General features: G+C 39.0%; 1 protein-coding gene across 2 annotated transcripts; it reads right to left on the bottom strand.

The window, feature by feature from the left end:
* Positions 1-146: 146 nt before the first annotated feature.
* LOC147002516 (uncharacterized) lies at positions 147-27,912 on the bottom strand. Of its 2 annotated transcripts, none has more exons than XR_015048687.1 (10): positions 27,659-27,912; positions 24,837-24,951; positions 23,829-24,002; positions 22,863-22,945; positions 21,792-21,950; positions 21,013-21,065; positions 12,298-12,334; positions 10,620-10,681; positions 7,905-8,474; positions 147-162 (listed from the first exon to the last, which is right to left on the bottom strand). XR_015048687.1 is itself a non-coding variant. In XM_085844147.1 (10 exons), exons 1-10 carry the CDS (start codon positions 27,910-27,912, stop codon positions 7,869-7,871), a joined length of 1,050 nt encoding a protein of 349 aa, XP_085700273.1. The 2 variants fall into 2 exon arrangements, 1 of the variants encoding a protein (XP_085700273.1); XM_085844147.1 differs by lacking the exon at positions 147-162 and having other exon boundaries at positions 7,869-7,947; positions 8,441-8,474.
* Between the last annotated feature and the right edge of the window lie 81 nt (positions 27,913-27,993).

Raw genomic sequence — 27,993 nt, 5'->3', positions numbered from 1 at the left:
GACAGCAGCACAGGTGGAAGAATTTGGCTCAGCCTCAGCAGGAGCCCTGCTGTCAGCAGCACAGGTGGATTGAGTTGGGTCAATGACTGCTGCAACCTCAGGCACAGGAATTCTATGCTTCCGAGGAATTTGAAGGAAGATAGGTGGTTTCTTTCCTAGCACCTATAAGGAAAATTGGCAATGTTACTTTTGATTTAAAGTTTCACTGATTTTATTCATTTTATCACCTGTCTGCTAATGTCAGAATCTCAATTTATAGTCCCCAAAATGTTTCTGTATTCAGACCAACTTCATCACTAAGGACACTCTCTGATATTCAGCAACCTCTGCTTCCTTTCTGCATGATGACTCAAAGGCCCAGAGTATCTAGAAATCTTAAACGGGGACCTGCTTAGGGTTATGCTTTCCTTTCTTCTGCTCTTTGCTACCTCACATCATCATTATCTGCAAATTGGAAAGATATAAAAAGAAAGGACAAAATGTGTCCTCTCCTGTCTTTATGACCTGAATTTTGAATTCCAGCCAGATGAAGTGAATAGGGCAGTGAGGTGCTTTGAGAACAAAATGAACCTCTCTCTTCTGCACTACACTAACCTTCCCCAGTGAATGATCTTCCACAGTTGTCCATTAGATACCTGGGATATCAGAACAGTAAAACTGAATTGTGAAATGCATGAATAAAGTATGTCACTACCTACAGCAGAGGGGAATTGCTGAGTTCCACGTATGGATTCTATATATGCCTTCCAAAATCTCACCTACTAACTCTATGTTCAAGTAACTTTTATGCACTAGGTGTAATTGTAATCTTTGATGCTTACTACCTCCATCCGAGTGATAACCTAGGCCTAGTCCTGGAAGCTTCTAGCCTGTGTGAAACTTAGCATAGGCCTAGAATATTTTCTGCCTCTCATACCTACTGCTGAATAAGCATACCGTTATTTCTGGTTCTTTTTCATCTCTGGCTGACTGGTTCAACTCAGGTGTTCTAGCTCAAAGCTGCTCCCCATGTTAACTGATTCAGTCTGGATTCTCTCTTGGCCTCTGATGTTTTTTGTTCTGCTTGACCTCAAACTAACTCGCAATTTTTTTCTAATCTTCTGACTCCTTCATATTCTCAGTTCATTCTGCCTTCACCTGTGTCTCTCTGGTTCTCTCTTCAATATATTTCTCTAAAACTCTCTGGGTAAAAATGCCTCCTCTCTCTGTTTCTCTCTGCACTACCTCTCAAGTAGCTTCCCTTTCCTCTTTCTTCTTGAGAGAGTTGAACATATCCTATTTAATCAAATCTTTCTCTGATTCATCAACTTCTCTGCCATGCAACTAGACATCACTTTCAAACAAGGTGCTTCCTTCTACAACCTAACGTTACCTTGATTGTTTAGGATTAAGGGTGTTTACTAAGGAAGTGTCTGTATTCTAGCTAGAGGGATTAAACTTTGGTGCAAAGGCTGATCACACAATAACTTGACAAGAGTTTATTGAGTAAACAACACAATCAATCACAAGCACAGCATGATCAAATATCCTGCATCACCATGACTGTTGTTACACAGAGAGGATGAATATAATGACCTGATCCAGCACCTCTGTGGTGGCTTGAATGTCAGAGGCTCATAGCCTCATATACTGCTTGCTCTCCAGATGGCTGACCTATTTTGGAAAGGATTAGGAGTTGTGCCCTTTTTGTAGGATATGTGTCACTGGGATGGGCTTTAAGATTACAGTACAGCTGGGCGTGGTGGCCCACGCCTTTAATCCCAGCACTCGGGAGGCAGAGGCAGGTGGATTTCTGAGTTCGAGGCCAGCCTGGTCTACAAAGTGAGTTCCAGGACAGCCAGGGCTACACAGAGAAACCCTGTCTCGAAAAACCAAAAAAAAAAAAAAAAAAAAAAAAAGATTACAGTACACAGGTGCCATTTCCACAAAGTTCTCTCTTTCCTGTGTGGGTCAAGGTGTGATCATTCTGCTGGTGCTTCAGTACCATGCCTGCTGCCTGAACCATGATGGTGATGTGTGCATCCAAATGGAACCATGAGCCCAACTTCAAGCGCACCCTTTCTTCTGGAAGTTGTCTTTCTCATGGTCCTTTTTTACAGCCATGGAAAGTAACTAACATAACCATCATCTAGGTACAGTAGGAGTGACTTCAAACGTCTGAGGGATTCATTCCAAGCTGTGCAGGGGTTTTGCCCAGTGGATTTGGTCACAAAACAAGTGATCAAATTCCATAATGCTAGCTTAGATAGGCTATCCAGAGCACTCACTGATTCAGCCAGATACATTTAGGAAATGTGAGTGTTGAGAGTGGATTTGATGCGTCATGGCAAATAAGGTATCCATACATTTGTTGCTCTTTACACCTCCATGAAATTCATAGCTTATCAACCTACTTTTGCCCTTCAGTACCAGGTTTCATGATACTTACATGAAAAAGTCACATACTCTGCATCATCAAACAATATAACACAGAGAAGATTCAACAAAATAAGTTAAGAAGCACTGTTGATCAAAGGAAAAGGATGAGCAAGCATGCAATCTATGTGTCTTCAAACTGTTCAAAGGTTAGAATTTAGTTCACTGGATTCACCAAGAATCATCATGGACTTTGAATACAGCAAAGCATGTGGAATTTTCAGGCATAGGCACGGTTTCATACACCATGAGCTACTGGACTCATTAGCCCCTTCCTCATTGTGTAAATATGCTTGAGCCAGTTATTAAAGAAGAATGAAAGGACCATATGATTCAAAATTAAATTTCCAGGACATCTGCCATTTCCATGAAGATAACACTGAAGATAAATGAGAGGACCCTGAAGAGATTTCCCTGAATTGTTAGTCACACAACAGGTGTATATTAACAGCATTTATTTACCAGAATACTTAAATTCATGATTCAAAATAATTTTTATCTTAGGGGTTTGTATACATGTGTTTTATTACTCTGCCTGTGTTATGCTTGCCTGTGTATTTCTCCCCTCCCTCTCTCTCTCTCTCTGTCTCTCTGTTTCTCTCTCTCTTGTGTGTTTCTGTATGTGTGTGTTTGTGTGTGTTTGTGTGTGTGTGTGTGTGTGTGTGTGTAGACTGGAGGGAAATTTCAGGAGCTGGCTCTCTACTTCCACAGAGTTAGAAAGAGGCTCTGACCATTTCTGCTGCTCCGTATGGTCTAATCTGTCTAGCTTGTGAGTTTCAGGACTGTTCTACTCTCTTAGCCTGCAATCTGGATTTAGGGGTGCAGAGATTACAGACTTTTTTCTTTTTTCAGGATGAAATTCAGCTTATTAGGCTTCCAAGGCAAGTTCACGAACCCATTGAGCCATCTGGTTGGTATATTTTATGTATATATACATGCATGAGTCCATGTATGTGTGTATGTATTTATACATATATATGTATATGTAAATATGTATATATACATGTATATATATTATGCATTTATATTCTAGTTTTAAAATAAAGGTGAGAGAAATTGAGAGACAGAGAGAGAGAGAGAGAGAGAGAGAGAGAGAGAGAGAGAGAGAGAGAGAGAGAGAGACTGGTTGTTACCCGTTTAGAATGAGAATGAAATGGAGAAAAGTATGAATTTCTCATTGACATGAGAACTTTTCCTTTGCCCCAAGCTAGTTAGCATCTTTGAAAATGCCTGTGTCATTGTCATCCCTGTCTGGCTGTACCTATTCATAAAGACTTACATTGAGTATTCTCTTAGCATGCAATAGAGAACTATTATTATCTACCTCAGATCCATTTTTTTTTTAAATTTTATACTTACTACACTGCAATTGCCACATAGGCTTCTGGGAAGTCTTGTGTTAGTTTGATTTCATGCAAGTTTAGTATCAGAAAATAGCATCTATTTTTATTTCAATCACATAATTTATTTCTTTGAAGAATGGAAACTACCTTTGGCTAAGTTGTGCCTGGCATATATCACTGCTTGAATGATATTGTGGATTGTATTCTAATAATTGGTCTATAGAAGAGGTTGCTTCATGTCATGCCAACAGTAACTAATCTCTGGTTACCATATCCTTTACCATTGTTATGCACGTTCTGTATCATCATAAAAACTCTATTCAGGGGAAAGGTGTTTGTAGTAGGAATGTTAGTTTTGAAAACTCTAACGGCTTTTCACTGAACTAGAAGATGATTGCCAAGTGAATTTCTGTGTTTGAAAATTACCTGAGTTCTACCTTCTTGCTTAGTTCTTTTTTTTTTTTTTTTTGGTTTTTCGAGACAGGGTTTCTCTGTATAGCCCTGGCTGTCCTGGAACTCACTTTGTAGACCAGGCTGGCCTCGAACTCAGAAATCCGCCTGCCTCTGCCTCCCGAGTGCTGGGATTAAAGGCGTGCGCCACCACGCCCGGCTCTGCTTAGTTCTTTCTAGAACAAAATTTACTCAGGTTCATCACATATTGTAGCTAATATTAATCTGGAAACTAAATTGAACTAGGCTAAAAAGAAGGGACATTTGAGTTTTTTTCTGACAATATTAAGTTTACAGTTTCTAATGATTTCACTGGGTGTAATAATTACATCTAATCTGCCCCTTTCTTAATAGTGAATTTAGAGGGTTTACATTAAGATAATTAGCTAGTTGTTAACAGTAGGTAGTAGAGGAAGTGGTGTGAGTAAGATCTGCAAACAGACCCTTGTGTTTGCTTTGTAACTTCTCAATGGGGATTAAAACAGAAAAGAGGGCTATTATTATTATTATTATTATTATTATTATTATTTTACTTGCTTCTGTAGTTGCTGTGACAAAATGTCTGATGGGAAAGTCAGTCAGTTACTTCCATCAAGGCAACAGTGTGTCCCAGTTTGTGGTAGTATTCTATTGCTTCTCACATGGTGGTAGACCAGGAAACAAATAACACAGAACTGGTACCACAAGTAGTCATAACCATGAAAACCTACCACTGACAACCTTGTGCTACTTAGGCTATATTCCTGAAGGTTAAACCCTCTCCCAAAGTGTGGCTGAGTATTCAAACCTGGAGAACACATCTCTCTCTGTCTGAACCTCCCATGCACTGGGCAACAGGTATGTAATGTTATTAACACACACACACACACACACACACACACACACACACATGCACGCACTCATGCTCACACACACACACACACACACTTTTTATATAAATTCAGTCAATGTGTAAATCACGGTCAGCGAGATGACTAAGTAGATAAAGGTACTTGTCAGCATGACAAACAGCTTGAACTTGATACCTGAGACTGAAATAGTGGAAGGAGAAGACTGACTCCTATTAGTCATCATTTGATAGCCACAATTCACCTTGCCTTCCCCTACTTCCCATATCAATTACGAAGAGGGTGTCCTTGACCTGACAGAGACCATCTTGCCTGCTTTATGAGTTCATAAATTAAAGGTATGCCCAGCATACCGAGCCTCCTATTGTGCACACCCTGCCTATTAGTCCTTTGGACTTCAATAGGTAAAATGTGAAGGCTGAGGCCTGGGTCCAGGAAGTTAACAAATATCCTAAGACTGAATACTTATTTTCCCTTATGATACTTTTAATCATTTTCATATCAAACATATTCACTCTAGGAGCTGGAAAAGGGGGCTGATGAATTTTTAACAAGTATTGCTCTTGCCTAGTACCTGGGTTTGATTTGTAATACATAAACGTTTGCTGACAAAATTCTGGAACACCAAGTCCAAGGGATGAAATAACCTCTTCTGATGTCTGTGGGAAGCACACACACATGGGACACAGACAGAATACACATGCAAAGCATTCACACACTTAAAGTCAGTCGATCTAAGAAGAGAAACACAAATATGTTGGTTGCTTTCATGTTGACTGTACCTACTTCCAGGAGCCTGGATTATTTACTTTCTGTCATTTTATGAATTCTCCTGACTGTGTTACAAACATGCTCATTGTTTTTGTTTCTTTCTTGTTGTTTCCATAGTCTAATTTCCTAACACTTAACATTTTAATACAGTGGTTCTCAACCTATCTACCATGACCAATTGGAGGAGGTGCATAGAACAGGCTCACACAAGTTTCCTAAGACCGTCTGAAAACACTGATAGGACATTACAACTGATAACATTATCAAACCTACAGTTATGGAGTAGCAACAAAAACAATTTTATCGTTGGGAGTCACCACAACATGAGGAACTCTATTAAAGAAAGGGTCACAGCATTAGGGAGGTAGGGAAGCACTACCTAATACAGGGCCTGGCAAGGAGTGAGGATATGAAGGAGATGAGGGGAATATTCCAGGCTAGGTTTCTCTTCTCTGACACTACTTGCAGTACTCAAGGCACAGACACACACATTCAACATTTTCCTTCATAACAAGCAAATATGTTACTTATCAAATGAGGGGGAATTACCATTAGGGATGTTTTTTCTTCACAAGTGTTAGGTATTGGCTCTCCCTGAGAGCACACATAAACTTCAGAACTCCAAAAACCCACAAAACCCTTTTGCATTCTCTTCTGTGATCCAAGTAAGGTTTTGCTAGATTCTTCCGGCAATGCAAAGGTAGAGAGTTAACTTTTTGTTTGGTTCTGAAATTAACTCTTTTGTTTTTGGGTGCATGCTTTCAAATCAACTTTACTTCTTAGTAATCACAGGGTATTGACACATGAAAAAAGCCATGAAATTAAATTAAACATGAAATATCTTCTAATATGCTTATCTATTTCCAAATTGATAGGATATCATCAAGATGTAAAAATATTTAGGCTAGACTAGATTAAGAGAAAATCATGAAATGGGAAACGGGACATTGTTCTTCCGGTTGAGACTAAGCTTAATTCATTATGTGCCAATTTTTCTACATTTTATATAAGATGATCATTAATATTGATGAAACCTCTTTTGACAGTCTTTCTCCTCCATTGCTGGGGGGGTATAAAATGCACATTTTCCCATTTGGAAATAAATGCCAGTTAAATTGCCACTGCTGTCCTTACCATAGTATCTGTGGAACTGCTTTATAGAAACACATTGAACCACTGAGTCACATTCAAAAATCATTAAAATGTCACTTATCATTCACACAGCACCTCAGTCTAGGGCTACAGGTTATACAGAAACAAGTTTCCTAAACTCCAGCATCTCATAGTGATAAAGTAGCCTCATACTGAATATGGAAGTATCTAAATAAAACACTACAACATTGTAAGTGTTTGAATATGGCACAAAGAATATGCATGTATATTTCAAAAATAGAAAAAGAAGATCTTATACGGAAGTATATAGCAATTGACTCTCTGCTTCTAGAAATGCTGGCTAACTGGGGAAGGGCAGTTATTGTTTAACTAGATGAAGAACTTTCAGCATATCCTTATAAGAATCAAATAGAAAATGCTCTAATCTCTTCATAAGACAAATTTGATGAACATAATTGCTAAATATCCACAAGTTCTTCTCAGTCTAAACACAGATGAAAGAGAGAAACCAAAGAGAGGCTCTCATATATGATCCTGAAATAGGAGTGCCCAAGGGTAGATAAAACTTATGGGCATTCTGCTGAGGGTAAAGGCACTTTGGAGATTCCAGGATCATTGAAATATCTGGACTTACAAAATGGTATTCTGGTCTATTATCACAGTCACATTTTAAAATCTGTCTAATGTGTATTCATTTCTGCAAACATTACTTTGTCAAACATCAAACATCTTGTATTATGTGAGAACTGCACTCAGTCTTCACTCCCTATGTCTTTTGAGTCCATTCTCATATCGGGCCACTACTACCCATAAGGACTTATTGCTCACTTGCAATTGATAGAAAGTTCCACATCTACAGTATGGTTTTCTCTGAATCACATTTCCATATAAAACTGGGATAGTTAGACTACTGCTGAATTAAGACAATTCATAAGAAACTTGATTTCACAGAGAAGCATTTTACCTTGATACGGGAAGTATGCCTGACATCTTCAGCTTTTGAACACCTAGAAACAACAATGGTAGGTTTGTCAGGGAGCTGATAGAATGCAAATATGCAACCTTCTTTCAACCTTAGACTTGTGGCTGGATCTCTTGTTCATGGATGAAAACCCCAGGCTAACTACCCAGTAAAATTTAGGGGATTCTCTGTCACCACCTCCAGTCTCACCATAAGGGCCCCAGCATACAGCAGCGCATGAGACCATCAGACCTCATGTGGATTCTGAGCATCCAAACTCTCATTCTCACACATGCATAGCAAGCACTTTATCCATTGGATCTTCGACCTAGCTATGGATCCTTTTCAGCATTTCATGCTGCATGAGAGATATCATCAGTAATTTCAACGTGGTTTGCTCTATAAATAATTATTCAGCTTGTGATTATAGAAAAGTAAAGAGCTGAAATAGTATCACATAGAGGGAAAGACAGTGTCAGGTTCTGAATGTTATATTTTCTACAGATTAATATATTATAAAATGCACACCACATTCTTACCACAGTGATGTTCTTCTTGTAACTTTCTCACTAACTACAAAAGAGGGAGGCAAAATTTGTCATTAAACAATGGTAGCCAGTGCCGAGGCTAGCATTTTTGTGACCCTATATGCTTTGACACCATTTATGAAAAGCCTTTAAAATGAATATTGATTTGTAAGAATAAATGTATTAGAACTCTTCCTTTCCACATTCTTATATTTTTAAAATACGAAGAGAAAATTTTATCAAAAGTTACTATTTATAATAAATTGTGCAAAATACCTACAATCCTGAGCCCTATCAGACTCAAAAAGTGTCATCTTAGCCTGAAGTGTTATCTCACAGTGAATTGTGTTGCCATTGCTGCTTTCTGTGTCTGCCCTAGGGATGCTGGCACAACTCTAAGTGAGCGTACTCATCTTGGACAGAAGTGAAAGGGACTTCTCCAAGTATTGACTTGAACCTCTTTCACTGAGGGGGAATATCCATTCCTAGCACAGGGAAGCTCAGTCTGTGACTATGCAACATAGCCAAATACAGGAGACCCAAAACCCTTCCCAAAGGATTTCCAGCTGCAAGTGTGACAAAGCTCTAGAGAGATCAGTGTGTTACTCTACTCTAGATCTTCTGAGGAAGATGCTAAAGGCCCTCAGTGCTAGCACTGGTCCCTAGCTCATGTGCAATGCAAAGAAGCTCAGCATCAACTTCCATTGCCTCCCATGGCAAGAGCTGCTAGAAAGACCCCCTTAGTAGCTATACAAACTGAAGTATTACTCCAGGGAGAGAAGCATGGAAGCATAAAGCAGCAATTCCAAGGAAGTAATGCCTCATATGAAGCATTTTTTTTATTTATTTCTGCATATAAACCATTGAGTGACTCAGGTTTCACTGTATGGAAAAAGTCTGCTCAGCAAACAATCTAACAAATGAACAATTCTTGTTTACTTCCTTTGCAATATGTAAAACTCCACTGTACCCTGCTGGGCATTGCCCATGGCCAGAGCACAGCCTTTGTCCCACCAAGAAATGGGCTGAGAAGGTGGATCTCTGGTGGACCTTATGCTACACATGTATGGGGCCTCTGTCAACCCTCATCACCACAAGAAAACTCTAATGCTGAAATAACTTAAAAGAAACTCACCCACATTACACTAATAGTATTTCATCCCATGCTTATGTGAAGACAGCCATTTAGATTCCTCTACACTATTCTCTGGCTGGTGTTTTCCTAAGGCAAAGTAGGTGTGAGAGATGCTGTGGTGACAGTTGCTGAAAGCATAAACTGTGTGGTATTTCCCCCACTGTAAGAGTCATATTCAGACTGAACCAATGGGCCCTTCCATGCCATGCACTATAGGATGATAGGATTTTCTCAATCTTCCTTCTACTGTGGCAGTTTTTTTTTCTGCAAATTATGTCTTTAGCATGTAAACCAAGTATCACTATCAATTTGGTAACTAATAGAACTACAGGGAAAAGGTGCTGTCAGAGTAGCCCATATGGAGGCTGTTGCATAGAATACCGAGAATGGCAGTTTTCATTCCACAGCACTACCTACAAAACTCACGCACCATTCAGTCTTTTAAAAGTTCCTAATTGAGCCAGTTATTTATTGTATCAGGATATTCACATTAAATGGAAGACAAATAAAAATAACCAGAAGATAATGTATGAATTCTCAAATAAGTTGAAATTCAGAAATTCTATGACAGAAAAAAAATCCAGAGTGCCCTAATGACATTAAGTCCTCAAAACACAGTAAAAGTAATTGAATACTCTATTTTTGTTTGCTTAACATGACCACATTTTATGGACACCGATACACATACAACAATATGTAGTCAGTAATATATATATCAATGATAAAAGTTAAGTAAAAATCCAATTCATACCAAAGTCAACTCTTTGTTGTTATGTAACTAGAGAGGATCTACATTGTGGAATAGGTGAAAAATCTTTTTACTTATAAAAAGACACTACATACATCAGTAGTTCATTTTAAATAAATAAACATATTTCAGGTGATACAATTTGAAATTTCTTAGAAACAATTCCTTAAACAATTCTGAATCCTAAAAATTAAGACAGAATATAACTACCATTGGCATATTTGTTTTCCTTAGTTTCTATTCTAGCAGGAACAAGATTCTATTTATGATTGGGATAGAATCAATAGAGTACTTACTCTTAAACTTACCTGTATTATTCTGGACAGGGTTTTTCAAGATGGATTTAAGCTGTCCTGGTGGTCTTGGCTCACTGTGGTTTATTTTAAGAGTGTTATTTTAATTTCATATAAAACAGTAATCAAAGACTTTGAATTCTTTGTTGTTCGATTTCCCAATTTATGCTACATTACAAATCAATAAAAACTATTAACTTGTTCTTCAACCAGTTCATTACATTTGGGGACACTTTCCTTACAACTTCACTTCATGTGGAAGAAAGGGAAGAATTTAGCCCACAAAATATAGCCCAACAAAACCACACACAGATACAGACAAGCATGCATGCACACAGGCACACTCACTAGCACCTCTTCAGCCTTTGTTACGACAGCTTACAGACAGTTTTTTGTTTTTTTTTTTTTTTTTTAATCTATTGACTCAATGTCAGTCTTTGCCCCTGGAACAGCAAAGTACTTCTCTCATGATACTTTGTGCATATTTCATTGACTATGATGTTACCACACAAGAGGATGTTTTGTGGACCATCAAATAGATTTCAGGAACTCTAAACAACCCACCACAGCTTTCATAATGTTCAAGCTGCCCCTTCTTATCTCATGCACGACTGAATCCTGATATCACAGTCTGCTTGTTTCTATGCCAAACAAGCATTTCTAGAAACATAATAAGATAGTAACAAGAGCAAGGAACAATAAAATTTAGTTGACACTTGCAGTTTTACTCTGGAACTGTTTAGAATTCCAATAGAAGTCAACATGTGTATTTTTTAAGGAGTCTCTGAAGAGCTTTAAGTACTGGACATTTTTGAATCTTCACTTTCAACATTACCTTCGGATCCAGTAAGCTATTTAATAATGTTTAGAAAATGTTTTGTTGATACATAGCACAAATAAAGAGGACAATATAGTTGTCCTCTCTTGTGGAAGTAATGAATCCTAATGAGCACAGAATTAGCTTGAAATACAACTTTTAGTTTTCTATCAAGCTAGTGTCTAACCTAGCATCCTGGACTGGAATGGATGGGCCTTTACCTCTATGGTCATGTCCAACTGATGCAGAAGACAAAAGCCCCCTTTGTAGAAAGATAACTATTAGTTACACTGTCATTCAGATAATCTACTGAGAGTCAAAGGATTCATTACTGTGGAAAACAGATCATGTGAACTGATCATTGATGGATGGATGGAGCATTCTGGAAGACATGGGTGTCTTCCAACAGCTATGAAAGATGCTACCCCTGACAAAAATGTCCTGTACATGTAAAGCTCTGTCAGAAGAGGAAAGAAATTTGTTGGCATCCTGTAGTGATGACTGACAACTGAGAAGCATCCCGAAGTATGTAAACTCTCAGACAAGAGAAATGCCTGAAATGATAGCTACTAGTGTGGGTCTTAGTTCACAAATTGAATTCAGTAAGGCTTTGAAAAGCCAATGAATCTTAGATGAACATCCATGTGCATAGCTAATCCCAGCAGGCTCTTTTTCCAAACTCCAGAGTTGATTCTTGCAAATGGTGGGTGAATATAGTGTTCATGTTCCTATGAACTACACTGAGCAAGTTTCCAAGCTAAAAGATATATTCATAATATTGTGGAACTTGTAAGACACAGGTCTCAAAGTACTCCCAACAAGAATTTGCTTCTTATCTTTGAATTTACCTACCATTAATAAATTGTTAAACCTTACCAGGACAAAGGCTGTTCCTCTTTAAAATATAATACTTCTGAAAAGAAAAACAAAATATGTTTTATTACAACTATAGAAAAACATTACATATGAAAACGATCAGACTCATTATTAGTATCAATTTCTATGAGACCAATCTAGAGACTATTCAAGAGTAAATATTCACTTTTAGCGAATTACTTTGCATAAAACTATTCATTCCCTGTATATTTCAAATTGAAGATGACAATAATTTATCAAACATTAATGCCTAAAAATAAATACACACACACACATTTGTGATGATCCTAAATGAACTCTCTCAGACTGATAGAGAGCACAAACCTGACCAGAATAAACAACTGTTTCAAAAATAACTTCTTGTGATTCTTTTTAACTCTAGGCTAATGGTTCTGGAAAGAATTATAGATTGAGTCTGGTGGCACACAATTTGAATCTCAACACTTAGGAGGCAAAAGCAGATGGAGAAACTGTGACTCCCTGGACAAAAAGAGCTATATTTAGCGAGACCGTGTCTCAACCCCTCCCCTAAAAATAGTAAAACCCAGAGCTGAGCTGCAAGCTGTTCTCCCCTGAGTGCCATTCTTTGTCTACCATTTAACCCAAATTAAGCAGGCCTGCTGCACCAGGAACATCCAATGCTCTGCCCAGTTTCCTGGAGACATACACTGTCCCCTGATTTCCAATGTCCAGGCAAAGGCAGCCCACCTCAGGACTCCTGTGCCAGAAAGTCCCAGGGATAACCAGTTGGCTAAAGGCCAGCATAAGAACACAATCAAGGAGAACTAAATCAATATGACACATCCAGAGCCCAGGTATTCTACTATAGCAAGCTCTGGATATCCTAACACAAGCAAAGCACAATAAAATGTTTTTAAATCCAATCTTATGAAGATGATAGAGGACTTTAAAGGGGGAAATTAATAAATCCCTTAGGTATACAGGGAAATAGAATCAAACAGGTGAAGAAAATGAATAAAACAATTCAATACCTGCAAATGGTAAAAGAAACAGTAAAGAAAATACAAACTCAGGGAACCTTGGAGATGGAAAACCTAAGAAGGACAACAGGGACAGAAGCACAGCCAACAGAACAAAAATAATGGAAGAGATGATCTCAGGCATAGATGATATAACAAAAGAAAATGTTAAACCTAAAACAATTTCTGACTCAAAGTATTCAGGTAATCTGTGACACTCTAAAAAATCCTTCTATGAATAATGGGAATGAACAACAGTGAAGAGAGTAGCAGCTCCAAGGACAAGGGAATATTTGCAACAAAATCATAGAAGAAAATTCACCCAAACTAAAGAAAGAATGCCTATCAACGTAGAAAAAGCTTACAAAACACCAAATTGATTGGTGTTCTCAACACATAATCATCTTCCCTCCACAAACATCAAAATGACAGGAATTAACAATCATTGGTTATTGATATCTCTCAACACCAGTAAACTCATCTCCCCCAATAAAAAGATATAAGCTGACAGACTGGATGTGGAATCAGCATCTATCATTCTGCTGCATGCAAGAAACATACCTTGGCAAACATACATAGACATTACCTAAGAATGAAGGACTGTAAAAAGTTTTCCCAAGAAAAGGTACTCAGGATGAAAGCTAAGGAGCAATTGTAATATCTAAATAAAAGAGACTTTCAACCAAAATGAATCAAAAGAGACAGGGAAGGATATTTCATACTCATCAAAGAAAAACACACCAAGATGACTTCTCAATTCTGAATCCCCAAATTAAAGGGCCCTCACATTTACAACTTAAATCCTACTTTAAAGGTGCTAAAGGGGACGGGGGGCGGGGGGGAGAACACAGCTAGCAATGCACAAGCAGTAGAGCAGATGAGACAGGGTCCTTCCTGCCTCCATCTGCACCCAGGAGCTGGGGCTGTTCCACAGCCCTCTGTGCATGGGCCCTACCAGGGTGAGCTGGTCTCCCAGAAGTGCTGACAGGTTTACAGGCCCACAGGAGGAACAAGCTCAACCTAGAGACAGCAAGACCAACTAACACCCGAGATAACCAGGTGGCAAAAAGGCAAGACCAAGAACCTAACCAACAGAAACAAGGCTAAATGGCATCATCAAGATCCAGTTCTCACACTAGAGCAAGTCCTGGATACCCCAAAACACTAGAAAAGCAATATTTGGATTGAAAATCCCATCTCATGATGCTGATAGAGGACATTCAGGAGGAAATAAATAAGTCCCTTAAAGAAATACAAGAGAACACAGGAAAAGAGGTAAAAGAACTTAAAGAGAAAAATACAAAATTCCCTTAAATAATTACATGGAAACAACCAAACAGCCGAAGGAATTGAACAAAACCACCCAGGATCCAAAAATAGAAGTAGAAACAAAAAAGAAATCACAATCGGAGACAGCTCTGGAGATAGAAAACCTAGGAAAGAGGTCAGGAGTTATAGATGCAAGCATCACCAACAAAATACACAAGATAGAAGAGAGAATCTCAGGTGCAGATGATACCATAGAAAACATTAACACAACAGTCAAAGACAATGCAAAATGCAAAAAAAAAAAAAAAAAAAAAAAAAACCTCTTAAGCCAAAACATCCAGGAAATCCAGGAAAAAAAATGATAAGACCACACCTAAAGATAATAGGTATAGAAGAGAGTGAAGATTCCCAATTTAAGGGGCCAGTAAATATCTTCAACAAAATTATAGGAGAAAACTTCCCTAACCAAAAGAAAGAGATGACCATGGACATATAAGAAGCCTACAGAACACCAACTAGATTGGACCAGAAAAGAAATTCCTCCTGTCACATAATTAATCAAAACACCAAATGCATAAAACAAAGAAAGAATATTAGAAGCAGTAAGGGAAAATGGTCAAGTAATATATAAGGGCATACCTATCAGAATTACACCAGACTTCTCGCCAAAGAATATGAAAGCCATAAGATCCTGGGCTTATGTCATATAGACCCTAAGAGAACACAAATGCCAGCCCAGGGTACAATACCCAGTAAAAATCTCAATTCCCATAGACTGAGAAACCAAGGTATTCCATGACAAAACCACATTTACAGAATATGTTTCCATAAATCCAGTCCTTCAAAGGATGATAAATTCCAGAAGATGGAGAGATCTCCCATGCTCATTGGCAGGATTAATATTGTCAAAATGGCTATCCTGCCAAAAGCAATTTACAGATTCAATGCAATCCCCATCAAAATTCCAAATGAATTCTTCACTGAGTTAGAAAGGGCAATTTGCAAATTCATCTGGAATAACAAAAAACCTAGGATAGCAAAAACTCTTCTCAATGACAAAAGAATCTCTGTTGGAATCACCACGCCTGACCTAAAGCTGTACTACAGAGCAATTGTGATAAAAACTGCATGGTACTGGTATAGCAACAGACAGGAAGACCAATGGAATAGAATTGAAGCCCCAGAAATGAATCCACACAACTATGGTCACTTGATCTTTGACGAGGGAGCTAAAACCATCCAGTGGAAAAAGGACAGCATTTTCAACAAATGGTGCTGGCACAACTGGCTGTTATCATGTAGAAGAAGGCAAATTGATCCATTCTTATCTCCTTATCTCCTCAAATCTAAGTGGATCAAGGAACTCCACATAAAACCAGAGACACTGAAACTTATAGAGGAGAAAGTGCGGAAAAGCTTCAAAGATATGGGCACAGGGGGAAAAATTCCTGAATAGAACAGCAATGGCTTGTGCTGTAAGATCGAGAATTGTCAAATGGGACCTCATAAAATTGCTAAGCTTCTGTAAGGCAAAAGACACTGTCAATAGGACAAAACAGCACTCAACAAATTGGGAAAAGATCTTTACTAATTCTACATCTGATAGAGGGCTAGTATCCAATGTATACTAAGAACTCAAGATGTTAGACTCGTGAAAACCATTCAGAATGGCTAAGATCAGAAACTCAGGTGAGAGCAGATGTTGGTGAGGATGTGAAGAAAGAGGAACATTCCACCATTGCTGGTGGGATTGCAAGCTGGTACACCCACTCTGGAAATCAGTTTGGTGATTCCTCAGAATTTTGGACATAGTACTAATCAGAGGACTCAGCAATATCACTCCTGTGTATATACCCAGAAGATGCTCCAACAGGTAATAAGGACACATGCTCCATTACGCCCATAGAAGCCTTATTTATAATAGTCACAAGCTGGAAAGAACCCAGATGTCCTTCAAAAGAGAAATGGATATAGAAAGTGTGGTACATTTACACAATGGAGTACTACTCAGCTATTAAAAACGGTGAATTCATGAAGTTCTTTTTTTTTTTTAATATACATTTATTTATTTATTTAGCCTTTTTTTTAACTCTTTTTTTTAGGTTTATTTATTTATTATATGTAAGTACACTGTAGCTGTCTTCAGACACTCCAAAAGAGGGAGTCAGATCTTGTTAACGGATGGTTGTGAGCCACCATGTGGTTTGCTGGGATTTGAACTCCGGACCTTTGGAAGAGTAGTCGGGTGTGCTCTTACCCACTGAGCCACCTCACCAGCCCTCATGAAGTTCTTAGGCAAATGAATGGAACTAGTAAATATTATCCTGAGTGAGGTAACCCAATCACAAAAGAACACACTTGGTATGTATTCACTGATCAGTTGATATTAGCCCAGAAGTTCAGAATACCCAAACTATAGTTCACAGAATACATGAAGCTCAAGAACAATGAAGACCACAGAATGAAGACTACTTCGGTTCTTCTTAGAAAGGGGGTCAAAATACCCATGGGAGGAGATACAGAGACAATGTTTGGAGCAGAAACTGAAGGAAAAGCCATCCAGTGACTGTCCCACCTGGGGATCCATCCCATATGCAGTTACCAAACCCAGACACTATTGTGGATGCCAACAAGTGCTTGCTGACAGGAGCCTAATAGAGCTGCCTCCTGAGAGGCTATGCCAGTGCCTGACAAATATAGAGGTGAATGCACACAACCAACCATTGGACCGAGCACAGGCTCTCCAATGGAGGAGCTAGAGAAAGGACACAAGGAGCTGAAGGGGTTTGCAGCTCCATAGGAGGAACAATAATATGAACCAACCAGTAACTCCAGAGCTCCCAGGGACTAAACCACCAACCAAAGAGTACACATGGTGAGACTCATGGCTCCAGCCGCATATGTAGCAGAGGTTGGACTTGTGGGACATCAAGGAGAGGAGAGGCCTTTGGTTTTGTGATGGGACCCAGTGTAGGGGAATGCCAGGACACGGAAGCAGGAGTCCGTGGGTTAGTGGGCAGGGGCAGGAGGGATGGGATTGGGGTGGTGGTGGTGGTGGTAGGGGTGGTGGAGGGGAAATGAGGAAAGGGGATAAAATTTGAAATGCAAATAAAGAAAATAAATAAGTACATTCAAAAAATAAAGTGAATAAGTGAAAACAATTAGATTAAATTAAAAAAAAAGAATTATAGTCCTGAGACACAGTTCAGCAGTTAAGCACGCCCAGTGCTCTTCCAGAGGACTGCAGTTCAGTTGTCAGTACTGTCTCTAAAACTCCAACTCCAACTCTAGGAGAATGCCTTCCTCTGGCTTCAAGGGTCACATGTGCACATAGAATTTTAAAAATAATAATTATTCTTTAAAAATGGCAAAAGAGAATGTGGTATGTGTATACAATGAAATTCTATTCACCTATTAATAGTAAAGACATAATGAATTTTGAAGGCAGATGGATAGAACTTGAGAATATCATCCTGAATGAAGTAACCCAGACACCGAAAACATGGATGGTTTGTACTCATTTATAAATGGATATTAGTAATAAAGTAGAGGACAACCATACCATACTCCACAGACCAAAAGGAGATAAACAAGAGGTAAGGACCAAACAAGGTTGTTTGAACCTGACTGAGAACAGAGAATAAAATAGTTCTAGGAGCGAAATGGAAGGAGAGAACTAGGTGGGAGTGGGGATGGTCAGGGAAATGGGGTGTTTCAGTATCAGATGTAGGGAGACACGGGGGAGTTGACCTGATGGCCATGAGAATGAATGGATATCTGCAGGTGGCAGGGGTGGGGGTTTGGGACAAAATTCACATGTTTGTCACATTGCATGCTGAAAAAAACCTTTGATAAATTCAAACACCCCTTCATGTTGAAAATCTTGGAGATTTCAGTGATAAAATTTGCACATCCAACCAAAATAAAGGTAATATATGACAAGCCAATAGCCAACAACTTAAATGGAGAGAAACTTAAGAGACTAAACAAGGCTGCCCACATACATAAGAGACCTCAAACAATATACCAAAGAATGCCTACACAAAAGGTGATAAACCCCTACAGCAAATGGCTGTATAAAAAAATTGACCCAAAGAAATCAGTAGCCCTCCTTTATACAAAAGATAAAAGGGACAAGAAACAAAACTCTTCACAATAGCCATAGATAATCTAAAATATCTCAGTATAACTCTAACCAACCTACTGAAAGACATGTCTACCAAAAATTTCAATTCCCTGAAAAAGAAGTTGAAGAAAACATCTGAAGATGGAAAGATCTCCTGTGCTCATGGATGGACAGATTAACATGGTGAAAATGGCCATTTTACCAAAACCATCTTCAGATTCAATACATTTCCCATCAAAATTCCAACACAATTACTTACAGAATATGAAAAAGCAATTCTTAGCTTCCTATCAAAAACAAAAAAATGCAAGATAACTATATATAATGAAATAATTCCTGGATGTATCATCATCCCTGATCTCAAGACATATCACAGAGCAATCAGAATAAAAACTGCATGGTATAACTATGGAAACAAACAAGTTGATCAGTGGAATCAAATCGAAGACCCAGAAATAAGTTCACACACCCACCAACACTTGATTTTGACATAAAGGTCATACAATGGAAGAAAGAAAAAAAATATCTTTAACAAATGTTGCAGGTCTAACTGGACATCTACATGAGGATGAATGCAAATAGATCCATATTTATCACCCAGCACAAAACTTGAGTTCAGATGCACCAAAGACCTCTAGACCACTAAACCAGATACACTAAATTTACTAGGAGAGAAGGTGGGAAATATCCTTGATACATTGGTACAGTAGACAATTTCCTGAACAGAACACCAATGTCTCCGTCTCTAAGATCAATAATTGAAACATAGGGACTACTCATGAAACTGAAAAACTTCTGCAAGACAAAGGACATTTTCAATAGGAAAAAATGGAAGCCTACATATAGGGAAAAGATACCCACCAACCATACACTTGACAGAGAACTAAAGTCCAAAATATATAAAGAACACAAGAAGTTAGGAACTCATAAACCAATTTAAAAATGGGGTAAAGAGCTAAACAGAGAATTCTCAACAGAGGAATCTCAGAAGGTTGAGAAACACCTAAATGTTCAAAGTCTTCAGTCCTCAGTGAAATGAAAATCAGAAGGACTCGAAGAATCCATCTTACACCAGTCAGAATGGCTAAAATCAAAACCTCGAGTAGCAGCACAAGCTGGCAAGAATATTGGGCAAGGGGAACACTCTTCCATTGCTGGTGGGAGGGCACATGTTTACAACCCCTTTTGAAAAGTAATTTGGCAGGTTTTGTTGTTGTTGTTTTTGTTTTCTGAAAATTGGGAATAGTTCTACCTCAAGACACAGCTTTACCACTCGTGGGCATATACCCAAAAGATGTTCCACCATACCATCTCAAGGACTGTTGCTCAACTCTGTTAATAAAACCTTTATTTGTCATAGCCAGAAACAGAAAACAACCGAGATGGACTTTAACTGAAAAATAGATGAAGAAAATGTGGTGTGAATGATATTTCACCTACACAGTGAAATATCATTCCACTGTATAAAACAAGGAATCCATGAAATTTGCAGGCAAATGGGTGAGATTTGATATTTCAAACACAGGCATGGTATGTACTCACTTAGAAGTGAGTACTTTTTCAGACATATAGTACAGAATAATCATGCTAAGATCCACAGACTTAAAGAAGCTAAAAAATGAGGGCCCAAAGGAAAATGCTTGATTCTCACTCAGAAGGGAAAATAAAATAGACATCAGGATTTGATTTAGGGAGGGAAATTTGTGGGAGATGGAGAGGGGAACTAAGGTGGGGAGCAAGAGTAGGGTGGTATCAGGGAGAAGAGATACCTGAGGGGAGGCACCTCTGTGAAGAAACATAGACCAGGGACAGTGGGGGCTCTTAGGAATCTATAGGGGTGAGTCAACTAGCAGCAGGTGATATGGAGCCTAAGCAGTCATCTCCTGTAACCAGGATGGACTTCCAGTGGAAGGAGGGGAATGCCAATGCCCTCACAAAAACATCAAACCAAAATTTATCCTACCTACAAGATATTCAGGGATTAAAATGGAACAGAGATTAAGGGAATCACCACCCAATAACTGGCCCAACTTGAGACCCACACTGTGGGAGAGAGCCAGTCTTTGACACCATTAATGATGTTCTGCTATGCTTGTAGACAGGAGCCTAGGATAACTCAGCTGAGAGGGTTCATCCAGCAGAGGATGGAAACAAATGTACACAATAAACTATAAACTGAAGGGAGGACTGCTTCACACTGTTGTCTGCATTTGGATTCCTTTCTGCTCGTTGAGCTGCCTTGTCTGGACTCAGTGGAAAAGGAGCTAAATCTCTACTCTTATTTAGAGTAATAGGACTGGCTACTATATACCATATTTATATTCACTATAGAAACCTTACCTTTGTTGAACTTCACATGCTTCACTTTAGTTCTCTGAGCTGATGATTCAGTGCTGTGACATAGATTTTAAAGTTAGCATTATTGTGCTATTCATAAGAAAAACATTTAGTAAGTGTTTTAAGTACTTTATATTTGTGTCCCTTCTCTATCTTGCTTTAGATGTTTACAAACAATATTTTTTTGAATCAGGTCTCACTATGTATCCATGCTGGTCTGAAAACTGCTCTATGGAGCCTGTTGGCCTTAACTCACAGAAATCTGTTTATGTCCTACTTCCCAAGTTCTGGGATGCAATGCATGGGCCAACAGGACTAGAGAAAATGTTGAATTCACTTTTCAGCAATTGACTATGATTGCTCACTGCTCTCCTCCCACCTTTTCTCAAGAGAAAATATGAGGAATAGTTAGCTCTTAATTAAAACAGAAACAAAAGTGCATGCGCACGTGTGCGCGCGCACACACACACATACACACACATTAAAAAGAATTAAAGACAAGATTGGGCATGCTGAGGGTGGTTTGGCTGTAGACACTTATAGAAGTCTAAGAGGAAGGATTCCAGGCCTGAAGGAGATAGGGACTCTAGAGGATGACCTACTACCAGAATCAAATAACCTGAACCCTCAGGGCACTCAGAGATGGAACAATGAAACAAAGAACAAACATGGGTTGGCCGGACATCTCCGGGCACTTATGTAGAGAAGGGGAAGCTATGTCTGTCTTCATATGGGTCCCAATCAGCTGGGATGCCGGTATCAAAAAAAGCTGTTCATCCTACCTCAGATTTATTCTTCTAGCTGAGCTGCTTTTTCTGTCCTCAGAGAGAGACGAAGTGCCAGGTTTTGGACATACAGTGAGTCCTGAACTGCTCAGAGGTGAAGTGGAGGAGGGGCAGGGAGAGACTGTGGGACTGGGTGAGCAGGAGGGGGTCAGTGAGCTAGATGTAAACATGAATAAGAAAAAAATAAAATTAAATTTTTACATAAATCATTAAAGTTTTGAAAAGTGTCTTAAATCACAGAACCAACTGTTATTTGGAAATAATGGCTCAACATAAACAACAGGTATACATGTCTACTAAACAGAAAATTTCAGCGTAAACAGATGTATTCCATATGGAAAAAGCATGTTGCATTGTAAGAGATAAATATTCACAGAATTCAGTACAAGATTTATAATGCTAAATAAAGTACTAGACTCTGCAGAAAGAAATGAACTACTTATATATCCACTTTGAAAGCTCCATCTGAAATGTGGAAGAGAAATGTCTTGAACTGTGGAATCACCACAGTTGCTGGGTACCTGTGCTATGACAGTTTAAGAACATCTCCCAGTGAAAGGTAGTTTTCTGCTGACTTGGACATTTCAAAACTCACACATCATTTGGAAACACTGTTTGGTACCTGTGATCATGTATGGTATAATTCTAAAGAAATGGCTTATGCTGTCATCTTTGGGGTCACAGGTTATAAGTTTTCAGGCTTAGGGACTGTGGGTGTTTATCCATCCTAGAACACTTGCCAATGACACCTATGGCTCTTCATTCAGTGACAAACACTTTCAAAAGTAAAAATACAATGGCGGTGGAGCAGCAACTGATCATGGTTATCCTTTGGCTTGGTGGATGGCTCATGAGGTGAACTACTGAACTAGGCAGTGATCCCTGGTGCATGCTGTTCTTTGTTGTGGCGAAACTGTCTCTTTTCCAGCTCCCACTACATGTGTGCTAAGCTTCCTAACTATGTGCCTCTGAGTTTCTTACAATCTCTCTATCATTTTAATACTCGTGACTTAAGCAATTGTCACCCTCAAGAGCAGCACTAAGATTGAAGAAAGGAAGAAACTGTACCTTTTTGCACACTTTGCTGCTAAAAATTCTACCATTTCAGGTTTTTGTTCAAATTCTGCAAGCTGCAACGGTGTCAAGCCATACTATAAAGGAAAAAAATATTGCATTTTACAAAACTACTTGTTTCTCAACAATCTGTTCATCACAGATTTTGTGAAGATAGATAGACACTGAAAAGAGTCACAAGGGATCATTCACCCTGCAACACTTGCTGCACTTTCCCACACACTCTTTTTCCCTTTGATACACCTTTTCCCTGTCCAACACTGCCTATAACACCACTCCCTTCCAGAACTCTCCCCAAACACTCAAGGATTCCAATCTTCTTAGCTCCATGGAGTGGGGCCTCCATTGCCACAGCCCTGAAATACAGAGTATACTTTGCTGTGCCCCTGTTGAAGGAGTGTGCTCAAGAGGGCTCTGTAGCAGAGTTTCTCAACCTGTATTTCAAATATATTTCTTTTCTAAACTAAGAATTTATCTCAGAAACTGGACAGCATCTCCCATGTACATCAAAACTTTTTAAACCTTAAATAACATTTTTGGCCTATTTTCTCCAATGACCAAATTTCTTAATTTGCATGTTACCTCTCTCGTTTTCCAGTCTACCCTCATCCTGAGCCAAACACATATCAGTACCTTCTTTGCAGCAACACATTTCTATTTCTTCTACAATCACTTAACTTGAAATGAATTCATTTTTATTGTCTGTATATATGTGATGTTTGTATGGTCCTAAATCCTTTATTTTTGGATTTTAAAATCAAGGCCAATTCTGAGACAAAATACACTATGCTGTGTTTTTTTTTTGAATGAACTACCAAAAAATATGAAAAAACATATTTGGAGGAAATAAAAGGGTTCCTCTGAAGAGATTCAGTGAGAATGCTGAGCTTCTGCGTGTAGAAAATAGATGTGCTTGTCACTGCTAGAGGTGCCCTGAGAATGAAGTTGAGTGTTCTTTACCTCTGTTTTGGCTTCAACATCTACGTTGTGCTCAAGGAGCATTTTTACAATCCCTACATTACCCCTGGATATAGCGTGGTGTAGGGCTGCGTTTCCACTGAAATCTATCAGATTTGGATCCGCATTGTGTCTGAGCAATACAGAAGCACAATCCACATTGTCTCGTTGGATGGCCTGTAAAATTGTACAAAGAAATACATCTTAAATTCAAGGAAGTCAAGAGAGATGTTTCTACCATTGCACTGAATAGTTTCCCTTAAATAAAACATAGAGTTTCAGTTCTGCATATTATCACTCTCTTTAGACACAAGTTCTTTTAAAAACCCCCAGGCTTGCTTGCCTAACTTTATAATCTCCCCACCACATCTCTTTCCCAGTGGTAGAATTTAAGGATTCTGCCAACACACCTAGATATGCTAAGAATTCAGGGCTGTGCTAGTTGGTTGCTGCAGTGCAGAGATTAGTTGTTTGGTTAGGTTTTTTGTTTGTTGGTTGGTTTTGTTTGTTTGTTTGTTTGTTTGTTTGTTTGTTTTCTTTTTGCCAGGGTAACACAGGCTCAACACACCTAGAAAGATTCTCACGGTGAGGAAATGCCTCTATCAGACTGGCCTCTGGGCAACTATGTGGACTATTTTTTAATTTAGATAGAAGTAGGAAAGTCCAGGTTTTAGGAGTTGGGGCATGCCTGGGACAAAGTCATCAGTTTTGTTAAAAAACAAAACAACAACAACAACAACAACAACAACAAATAGACACCTGAGCAAGCCTTGGTAAAAGCCATGGAAAAGCTGCATTCTCCTGTGAACTCCAGTTCATTTCTTCCCTCCAGTTCCTGATTTGAGCTCATGCCCTGGTTCCCCTCCAGAATGATCTATTATGTGTAAATGTAAGCCAAATAACCATTTCCTTTCCTGAGTTGTTTTTGGTCAGTGTTTTATCACAGCAACAGAAAGCAAACAAGGACAACCTCTAGTCCATTTCGTATCAAAACAGATGGCCAATAGCTACCTTAATCAAGGCTGTGCAGCCTTCATCATCCCGGATGTTAATGTTGCAATTATGTTCTAATAATAGTGTCACCACGTCTGGATGGTTATGGGCAGATGCATAATGCAGTGGAGTTCTGCAAATGGAAAGGACAAATAGGGACATTTCAGAATGCTAAATAAAAGCCCCATCTCCTTTAAGCACCACATACTATGAAGCTAGTTTTCTTCTGATGTAAGAAAATAACTGGAATTGCCCTATTCATTTATGACAATGCAAATGTTCATTTACTGTGCTAGGGATATAGTGCATGGCTGTCCCCACATAAGGTAGGTGTTCTCTCACGACCTTCATTCCTGTACAAAGAATCATAGAAAAGTTCCCAGTAAGTTGATCTCAGCATGAATTCAAATCCTACTCTAATATCTGGTACTCACTTGTGACTACTTGGGATTTCTATAAGCTCCATGACTCCATTTCCAGATCCAAAGAATGGAGATTAAGCATAGCTGTTATCTTACCCGGGGCTGCTGTGAGGCTTCAGTTTGGATGGACAAGAACTCTGCTAGAACATTACAAGCATTTACAGATCCTGAGAGCTCAGCATTTGCTCATCATGATAATGGTTTCTCTTCCTTGTTATAACAAACACAACATTTCAGTGAAGGTAAAAGAGGATTCTATCAACAGTACACATATAAAACTTTTCTAATCAAAGAAGTTTACATTTCTTTAAAAATAACTCTTTTTCACCAACCAAGTCTTGAACATGATAATCCTCCCAACTCATCCTAAATAGTGGCCAGTGACACTGGTCTCACTGTCTCTTTTCAGTCACATTTTAGCCTCTCTAGCATTGGAATGTCATTCATCATTTCTACTCTTTAGCAACTATAATTGCCAATATTTTTAACTTTGTTTTTCTACAAAATAAAGGGTTATCATGAAACCCATTGTGCCTTACATTGAACAAAATATGGCACAGTCCACAGGTAAGTGGCAATGATACAGATCACTTGTATCTATGGAAATTCTTAACAACAAACAAAACTCTAAGACCTCAGCCATCAGTTCTTTGTTTGTTTGTTTGTTTTTTATTTCTACAGTTCATTTTCTTATGCCCATGAGTAGTGTTTCCATACCTGGTAGCAGCAGGAGCACAGCCTAGTCCTTAGGTAATAGATACAGTATCCATGGTAATCCAGGCACTAAATGGTAGCAAAGCAGGACCTCATGCTTTGCTATAAAATGGTCAATGTGCTCCTGGACTCACACCAAAATTGGGTCAATATCCCTACAAGGTGATAACCTATGCCATCCTAGCTCTCATGCTTGATATTCAAAAGGCTATAAGCACAATGAAACTAGGGTTCCAATGAGCATGCTTCAGCTCATTTAACATTCAAATTTATAGAATGTAAGGAAGCTTGACTGGGCAGAAAAACATAATTGTATAAGACTGGAAAGATCTGGAGAGATAGCAGAATGTGTATTCTACACAGTAGATATCTAAGTAATGTGTGGGGAATGAATGGGCTGACAGAATGAAAACTACAGTTGGACAACTCAGTGTTTTTAAAGAAAACATTCATTAAGCAAAAGAATATCTCAAACTATAATTTATAATTTATTCATCTATTATTTATATGAAGCTCCAACTTAAATTCTCTTTGAACTACAAAATGTTCAAAAAGCTTGTGGACTACAGAAAATATACAGTTGTGTCATTGATTCCCCTTCATAACCTAGTACGATCTAAAAATAGGAAATAAGAATGATGGGCTGGGATGGTTGGTAAAACTCAACTGGTAAAAACACTTGCCCTGAAAACCTGAGAGAAGATGTGGGGATAAGGGGATCCCCAAACCTTACTTGCCTGCAAGTCTGAGAATCAATGTGCTCCAAGAGAGTAAATCAAACATACCATGGGATTTGGGTGAGTGAACATGTCTCTAAAACTGAGGGACCGTTGGGTGGAACCCACCAGGGGCCCTGATGGCCAGAGTTCAGTCCCCAGAACCCACAATGTGGCAGAAGAGAACCGTCAAGTGGCAATTTCTCTGATCACCCCACACTTAGTTCTGCATGTGTGGGACACAGAAAAGTAGGAAGAAGACAATGTCAGTCCCTTCACATGTGTATCAATGCACAAATAACATGTACATATGATGAGAACCGGGGTTTGTGGTGGCGGGGGACTGTGTCATTGTTCCAGTTCAAAATGTCTTTGATCCATTAGCAAAAATGGGTCATATTGATCTAAGATTTCGTAGTGATTTTTTCCATTTCAGTTGACGATTTATCTTATGATAAATTTTTCAGTGTTGTATATTAGTGTTAATGGTCTATATATTGAGACAAATCTAGACAGGTGGCTTGGCAGTTACCAGCTCTAGGTATGTTCTCTAGCGCACTCTGCTTTGATTGCTAGCACCCACATGGCAGCTCACAACTGTTTATAGCTCCAATTCCAGGGGACCAAGTACCTGATTCTGTCACACATGGTGCATCGAAAATGCACATAGACAAATCCTCTGTGTGTGTGTGTTGCTGTGCATGAGTGCCTTCAATGTTTTAGTGTAACATAAAAATAAAATGATGTAGTTTGATTAAGGCCTAGGAGCTGGTGTTCCAGGGTATGCAGGTCTCATATGCCTAAGAGCATTAAACACGTAGACAATGCAGGGGACCCCAGTGAAAATGAACCTAAGCATGCCATCTCTCCTCCATTAGGATGTGGCCCTGAAAGTTGATTTTTCTCCCTGTTTATCTCTGAGTATACCTGACAGATCCCACCCACCTCTGTGCACACCCCCCCCCCGAACAATTTCAAGCCCCATTACCTGTTCCTCCTATCAGATTCATCCACATGATGTTGACTGGAGCAGATTAATGCCTCTACCTTATCCAGGTCACCCACACTGGCCGCTAGTTGTAAAGGACCTAAAGGATCATAGCCAATCAAGTAGAGGGGAAATTTCTTTTTCTTAGAGTGCATGCAACAAAGGCCCAGACATGAATGCCACAGGCGGGTGTACCAGCGTCCCCTTCTGGGGATGTTCATTGTCTGCAGATCATAAATGATGTCATCCTCCATTATTGGAGCCTAGGCTTGCCCACGAACCTTCTTCCCTCTCTTCCCTTCCCTTCCCTTGATAACTGACTCCAAAATTCTATA

This window comes from Mus caroli, unplaced genomic scaffold (genome assembly GCF_978045245.1).
Source record: "Mus caroli unplaced genomic scaffold, Mus_caroli_1 scaffold_10, whole genome shotgun sequence".
In the NCBI taxonomy this organism is placed as follows: Eukaryota; Metazoa; Chordata; class Mammalia; order Rodentia; family Muridae; genus Mus; species Mus caroli.
This window is presented reverse-complemented; position numbering and strand designations above follow the sequence as displayed.